Raw genomic sequence first — 8,030 nt, forward strand, 5'->3', positions numbered from 1 at the left:
TATGCAAAAACAGGGAATACGTTCATGTTACATATGGAGGTCGCGCAGAACCACAATTGGATCAAATTTAAAAATCTAAATTGACTATAATTGTATTTTTGCTCTTCACAAATATTTGTTTGCAACATTTAATATTCATTCAGTTAATTTATTTAAAATGAATGTTTTACTTTCATATGAAATATTTTGGCCTACAGTTTTGTTACATTCGGTTCAATTAATTTGCATTAATTCATTAAAGTCCAGCCTCAAGAGGAACACAACTGCTGTTAAACATCTCATAGAGGAGACGCTTGTTGCCTCCAGACTGCTGTTACACCATAATAATAATAATAATAATAATAATAATAATAATAATAATAATAATAATAATAATAATATAATTACAAAAAGGGTCAAACACCAGCATATTCAGAAAACAAAACCAATAACACTTTAATATAGATTCTGTTCTTGTCACTACAAGAATACACATATACAAGCCATAAATAGGAATTACACAAATGATTGAAGAAATCCTGCAAGGCATTAAAATTCATTTACGAATCCAGGTATGCATGATGGAGGCTATTTTACAGCAACTTGTAGTTTGTCTTTGGGGTCCATTCCTGAAGCCGACTTCTGAACAGATCTCGTCACATTATCATCATCACTTTTTAATTATTATCATCATCATCATCATCATCATCATCAACAACAACAGCATCCTCTCTCAAAGTAATTAGGCTACTAACAAACTCGACAACTAAAACGGTGGGAAACGTCAAAAATATCTGAAATACATATTGTACACAAACTCTATATTTTTTTTTACAAATGTACAAATTGGAGGGGAAGAAAGTCCACATCGGGTGAAGGGAGGAGAGAGAGTTTATGAGGAGTTCATGATCGGCCTGGAATAGACGCCTTGGTAATAAGTTGTGTCAGGTATGGATGAAGAATCCAGGCCGGGCTTCCCCGCCATTGAGCCCATGGAAAGAGCCCCTGCCATGGGGGAGCCATAGCCGGAGTAATGCATCACCTGCTCGTAAGTCTTTAGGTCCATTTTGTGATGCTGCTGCTCCGAGGACATGAGGTTATTTATGGAGAAGGGGTGGTTGAAGGAGTAGTGGTGCTCCGGCTTCAGGTGCGCTTCGTGCGCCAGCACCGAGTGATGTTGAGACATGAGGTGCTGCCCCTGCGACACCGGGGAGGCGGCGGCGTGCTCCGGGCTCAGGGACTGGCTCGTCTTCATGTCCGACAGGGACCTTTTGTGGTCGCTGGAGGAGGAGTTGGAGTGAGGCGACTCGTTGCCGTTGCAGCTCTCTGAGCTGCTGTTGGAGGAGCCGCCGTCTCCCGCTTTGCGCCCGGAATCCTTCATGGTCTTCTTGTCGCACTTGAAGCGCTTCTGCCTCCTCAGGTAGCAGCCGTTCTCGAACATGTTCCCGGAGTCCGGGTGGAGAGTCCAAAAGGAGCCTTTCCCGGGTTTATCCGGCGACCTGGGCACTTTAAGGAAACAGTCATTGAACGACAAAGAGTGGCGAATGGAGTTCTGCCAGCGCTGCTGGTTCTGTCGGTAAAAAGGGAAGAGGTCCATTATCCACTGGTAGATCTCGGCCAGTGTCAGCATCTTGCTGGGAGACTGCTGGATGGCCATGGTGATGAGGGAAATGTAGGAATATGGGGGTTTGGCGTGCGTGTAGCTCCTGCGGTAGGTCTTAGGGTCTCTGGACCTGTTGATGTTCGACTGTCCGTAAATGGGGCTCATGGCGTTCATGTTGGTGTAAGATGTCAGGGCGTTCATGGATGCGGGCTGCGCGGTCATGGGACTCATACTGGGGCTCAGGGCTGCGCTCATGGCCGTCATGCCTGCGCCCATGCCGTTCATGGCTCCGGTGCCCGGTGACATGCCGGTCATGGAGGGGCTCATGCCCGTGTTGACGTATGACATGTTCATGGAGTTGGCCGTCATGTTGGCACCGGTGTTCATGCCGGACATGCTCATGTAGGTATTCATAGAGTTCATTCCCAGGCCCGTGTTCATGTTGCCAACCGAGGTGTAACACTGCGAGTGAGGGAAAGAGGCAATCGTCAGTTTCATCCGGTATAGTCATTACTGAACACAGTTATAAAAACACAGTCATTGCATTCAGCCGTTAAAAATACAATTTAAATCGCTGTTATTTTAAATGCGCACTGGCTCGTAATGGTTAAAATAGACACGGAGGCTTTTCCTCCGCCGTTAAATCGTTTCAAAATTAAAATCACGGTTTTAACAATGCATTTGATGCCACTGGCACTTCAAGTAAATTAAGTTAAAATATCCGCTAAAAATGTACAGTGTCGAAGAGAAGGCTGACACCCAGCACGACTGTGCTCGCGCACAAAACAGCAACTGCAACACAAATATTTGAATCAATCTGCCCAAAATCAAACAGCTCCGATGTTTGTCGAGTGGAGACATGGCAAAAAATAATCTGATTTAGTAAAGATACGTATAGAGTTATGAAATTATAATCCGAGTGAAAAGTTTCCCCCCCTACATGTCAGCCACTTTGTTAGGATAGTGCGCTGCGTGGAGATGGGGGAGGATTTGGAGGCGCCTCAAGTCAATATTTGATCACAAAGTTAATATTATCTCAGGGCTAATATTGAGTTGTATAAAATGGGATCGGCTTTAGACGGGAAAAAAATATATATTTAAGGTACCCACCTCGGGCTCTCCGTAGTAGGTGCTCCAGTCGGTGTGTTCGTGTCCTTCCATTTTAACTGCTCCGAGCATCATGGAGGACTTTTTACAAAGCGTCTCCCAGCAGAGGAAAAGCCAAAAGTCTCTCTAATAGCAGGTGACTGGGGACCACTAAGCGTATTTGGGTCGTCGGTGTGTCCCTTCGTCAAGGACTGGCGCATGTGTGTCTTATGGAGCCAGCCGTGAGATGCGTCTGTCAGTGACTGGAGTTCAAATGACGCTCTGTGCTGCCTGTTAACGCTGTGATATAGCTCTGTGCGCTAGGCAAGCCTCCAATCCCTACTTCTACGCCTTGGGCCCTATTTGAATAATCTCCTCGCACCTAGGCGTGAGACTCCTCAAGCTCCCCCCCACCACCAGCCCAATTGTACACCTGCGCCGACTGAAAAGAACAGTTTCTGATGAAAAGCTTAATTATAAACTAATCTTATTGTATTTTGGCTGGAAAAAAAAGAGGAGCCATAAAAGGAATGTTTGGCGCTCTTCCTTGCTTTTGATTACGCACATCCTCCAACGTGCTTATTCCACTTCAACTGAGCTGAAGTCATGATCCATTTTTATTGCGTTGCATTCAAGGCATTGACAACCTAAACCCATATCTATATATTAATTATCGTACAGCAACAACTAATGGACATTTAAGAATTCACAAAGGTTGATCTGTGCGTAAAAATCCGCTTTCAGGAATGCGTTTAAGCAAATGCAGCCATGATATCAATAACTGTATTACAGTATGATGTCAGTGTTGTGCTGCTGTATGAATCCAGGCACATTAAACTGAGAGTAACATCACAATGCTGGTTTTAACCTGCAGAGAACAATGATCTTATGGCTGGCACAGGCCTGTGCGCACGCATGTGAGCAGTGCACGCAAATAAAACTGTGGGGCATTCAAATGAGTTAAGCTCCTTTGATAAAAACGGGCTCATGTTCGTGAAACTATATAAGCAAATGTCATCATATTGCCCCAGCTGATATGAACAATTCTGCTTGAATACAAACCATTCTGTCCCTATTATAGTGTGCACATTTTCCCCCCTATATAATTTCACTAATATTTGCAAATAATGCAATATTATATCCTTCTTTACTAAGATGGAGGGCTGAATTATTGTTTCTAAATGTTTTAATTAGTGTTGAATATGCCACGCATAGCTTCAGAGCGCCCTCTCTCGGTTATTGTCGCCAACTGGCTTTTGCTGTGTGTGGCACACAAAGCAGCCCGATTCTTTTCGAACCAAACGACTGAGAAGACATTTCCACAAAAGATAGAATCTGCGTTTGCTTTTGTTTTTTTTATTCGAGTTTTTGACACTAAATAGACGAAACATAATTTTAAGCCACGATAAGCAGGAGTGCAGCGAAGGCAACAAAAACCCCCAACTCATTTATTCATTGACATTTTTATTTTCCGAATTTAATTTACAGTATATGATTATGAATTATAGCACTTCAGAGCATGCGTCATAATAAAGGTGGATTGTTTTTTTTGTTCATATCGTTTTACCCTTTACAGTGGAAGTTATTCATCCACAGTGTTAGACGGACGAGGCCCGGGACTGTGCACGGAGGCCCTTCCGCTCTCGCTGCCTGGCTGTACAGTATTTGTATGACACAAACATCAAGGTGAGGCTGCAGTCCGGTGCCAGCCACGTGTCGGTAGTGGTACATCTATTTGACTCCATATTTACGCAAGAGCATAACTATCAGTATAGAGAGCCATTAGTAAAGGCGAGTAAACCTGTCGTGTTGACGAGGGACTAACAGAGTCTGCTTAACTTGGAAATGAGATCATGAGAAAAAAGCTGTGTGTGTGTTTGAGGATTGGGGATTTCACCGGAGAGAGCTGGAGATGGTCAAACGTGCGCTTTCACGGCTTGACTCAGCCAAGGATGTTATTATTTTTTGAACCATTTAAAATGCCCGCACTTTCATTTTGATAAAATAGTTAAATAAATAGCCATCTAACATTTCTTGATATAATAATATAAAAATAAACATATATGAAATTACGAGTGAAGCCTGTTATTGGGCTCTATTTGATGAAACCGTATTATGCATCTTTAGGTAAACATCACTGAATGCACATAAGTTCTTATTGAAATATAAAACCTTTAAATCAGATCTGTTTAACACGTTTTCAACAAAAAGCGTGAACTTGCGTAAAAGCGCATTTATCACAAAAATACACTAGTTTGTGGTTTGTGTCCTACAAAAACACATATGCGCTTTTTTTCCCCCTGTCAAAACAAATAAGACTATTTTTACACAAGTGTATAAACCAGCCACAATTCTCTCGGTGCATGTTTTGCCTACGTGCGTGCATCGCTTGAAAACACATCATGTAGTTATGCCAAAATGACAGGAATCCTCAGTATTCAAAAATGGTCCTTGACCTGCCTGACATTATGTTCCTGAATGAGACATGTCGCTAATTCCTGGTTAATCATCAACCTGCCACAGTCCTCTCACATGGGTGAAGGTCACATTTTGGATTTAGTCAAAAACAAAAACTTCAGCTGGGCCTCCTGCTGCTGCTCTGACACCTTATTTTACATTTTTGCATTCCTTATGTATCCTCTAGTGTGATGTGTGTGCTAATACACTGACTGTCCCTGTATCGCAAGTGCAAAGAGGACTCAGTCCAAGATAATAACTGCCCGGATTACTTTTTCAAATGGGGTGCAAGTGAGGCAACGTTTGACAATGTCTACAGTATGAGACATGCAGTAGCTTACACGCTTGTGCAATAAGTCACTGAAAACGTTGTTTCGTGGTTCAATTAACATGATGTGTTGCTGAAAAAAGCTCAAATTAAAAATAGAAGAAGTGTAGACAAACAGGAGGTATAACTATAACATTGGTATAACAGACAATGTTTAAATTGTCCTTCATTTTCGGATTGCAGCTACAGCATGCAAATAAATTATACGTTTTAGTTACCACCAAAGCGACATAGTTTGTCTTTCTGCAGCCACTCTGTTTCCAGCTCATGCTTTCACAACCCTGTGCCTACACTGGATTTAAGACTTTCTCACACATGGATAAAAAACTGAAAAGGTACACCGTGTTCTTGTAAAGCTGACATTTTCCCATTAATGAATATACATATCCAGCACCCGGAGCAGTAGTGTGTCCAACATCTCCCCTTTTTCAAAGCTAGTTTTGCCACTTTGTTGATCAATTAGCCTCCATGATGATCGGTGTTACATTTCACACATTCAGGTGTCATTCCTTTACTGGTTATGACAAAGGCAAACACTAAATGATGAAAGTTTAATGAGTCAGTTAAAGAAGTGAAAGCACAACACCTGCATGAGCAAGGCCCTTAAGTGACAGCACACAGCCTAGTTTCCTGGTACAGATGCTGTTGGGTGTCTGAAGGGTGGGGGTTTTGAGGGGGTGCAGGGCAGGGGGATGGAACAGGGTGCTTCAAACAACCAGGAGTTGTTGGCAAGAATGTGTTAAGTTTCGACTTTCAAAGTAAGGATTTTCTTCCACAGCTGAAATTTAAAGATTCACTCAAGAACGTCCCTTTTTTTGTGCCTTTGTATCCTTCTGAGTGCACAAAGTCACACAAAACAGCACAGGGCAAAAGGGTTAAGCATGTAATTCATCAAAATAAAATTAATAACGAGAGAGTCTTCCTCTTAGAAAGTGCTGGAAAAAAATGTTTGCTGCCAACTTGCCTGTGGTGACAGTAAACATTCCAGAGCCGGGCTGGAGTTTGGACTTGCCATTATCTGCCACAGCTGTGACAACGCCTGTTGGCTGCAGGTTTGTGGCTGGCCACACTGTGTTTACCTGGAAATGAATCTGAAAAGCGGCTGGACTGGGAAGGCACACACAAACCCGGCTAAATAAAAACTGAGAGTGGGTCATTGCGACGAGATGCAGTGTGGGAGGGAGTCCAAAGTTATTGCACTGGCCCCAGTGGGTCAGGGCGCAAACACAGGCGTAAACGCACTAAGGATATCCTCAAATACGCACCTTTTGATATTGATAGGAATGTGGCAAGGAATGCCATTCGATATGCTTTATGTTGACTGTATCCAGGGCACTGCAGATTCAATACTTGTCTCTTGTCATGTTAAAGGATCCTATGTTGACCGCTGCCCTTCATTTATCAAACAAGGTGACAGTTTATCTATTGGACCACAGGAGCAGAATGGGGATGGTCAGATCCCATGAGATGACACTAAAGAATGTATGTGCACCAAATTAGGAGCTTAGATTGTTGCAAAATAGAGTTTAAACCGGATGTAGGCACCTCTCTCTGATGCAGCTTCCTTTATAAAGAGTTTATATGGAAACAAATCACTTTATTAAAGGTGCACTATGTAGCTTTCGGCAAGAATTTTTAATCAGAAGAGAAGGATCTTCATTGACTGATTTTTTTTGCCAAAAAAAACAAAAAACTAAATGAACAATCTTCATTTTCATGACTGAAAGAAGTGAATAATGTTTGGCGGACCCTGCCACCTTTCTGTCTTCAAACAGTGTTCTGGGAACCTTATTTTCCCCTGAGAACAGCTTGTTTATTCAGTCATGGAAAAGATGAATATTCTCCAAAACTACATAGTGCCCCTTTAATGACGAATAATTCATTTTCTAATTCCATATAGATCCATTATAACCATTTATAAGACTCGCTTTCGGGTTGCAAGGTTGTGACAACTGTTGTGATTGGCTTCAATAGAAATAAAATCTCTTTATTTTTCAGTTTCAACATTTACAAGCGCAAACTTGATGAAAGTGAGAAACCTATGAACATTTATTAATGAATAGCCAACAACTGCATGAAGCAGCCAAATCGGTTTTCATACCCTGGCAACCCCAAATGTGCTCTTTTTAATGGCTTAGATTGATCTGAAATGAATTATTGATCATTAATTAATAATTTAGGTGTAACTTCATAAGGGGCAGCTTATTAGACAGCCAATTATTAAAACATTTCAAGGTGAAATGGTGCATTTTTAAAACTACAGACAAAAGGGAAATTAAAATGAAAGACAAAATGTAAACTCTCCAGTTCATGTGGGTTGTGTGATATATTTTCCTACACTCTGACATACATGTGCTCAGATGCCATGGTTTGAACTTTCTAAGCAACGTGGATGGGATGTGTATTCGAGCCAAAAGATTTAATATCACCAAATCAGCACATTGTTATTCATTAGTGGACCAACTGCAGAGTCAATACACATTTAATCACAGACTGAAGGCAATTAAAACAGGAGGGGGGCCAGTGGTGCTATGTTAATTAAAGTGCCAGGCTCCCATGGGAAGCTCTGTGTATAAA

The 8,030-nt window shown here is 41.9% G+C and overlaps 1 protein-coding gene across 1 annotated transcript; it reads right to left on the reverse strand.

Annotated features, from left to right (window-relative positions):
* Positions 1–418: 418 nt before the first annotated feature.
* On the reverse strand, positions 419–2,959 carry foxa2 (forkhead box A2). Its single transcript, XM_084381159.1, has 2 exons — positions 2,693–2,959; positions 419–2,044 (listed from the first exon to the last, which is right to left on the reverse strand). The coding sequence occupies exons 1-2, from the start codon at positions 2,762–2,764 to the stop codon at positions 872–874; spliced, it is 1,245 nt and encodes a 414-aa protein (XP_084237285.1). The 5' UTR covers positions 2,765–2,959; the 3' UTR covers positions 419–871.
* Positions 2,960–8,030: the final 5,071 nt, after the last annotated feature.

Source organism: Pagrus pagrus (genome assembly GCF_965226575.1).
Source record: "Pagrus pagrus genome assembly, chromosome: 18".
Lineage (NCBI taxonomy): Eukaryota > Metazoa > Chordata > Actinopteri > Spariformes > Sparidae > Pagrus > Pagrus pagrus.

Bases quoted from the DNA above. Each gene is read 5' to 3' on its own strand.
- foxa2 (XM_084381159.1), bottom strand. From the start codon at position 2,764: ATGATGCTCGGAGCAGTTAAAATGGAAGGACACGAACACACCGACTGG. The intron at 2,045-2,692 runs GTGGGTACCTTA...CCTCACTCGCAG, and splicing joins CCTACTACGGAGAGCCCGAG to TGTTACACCTCGGTTGGCAA.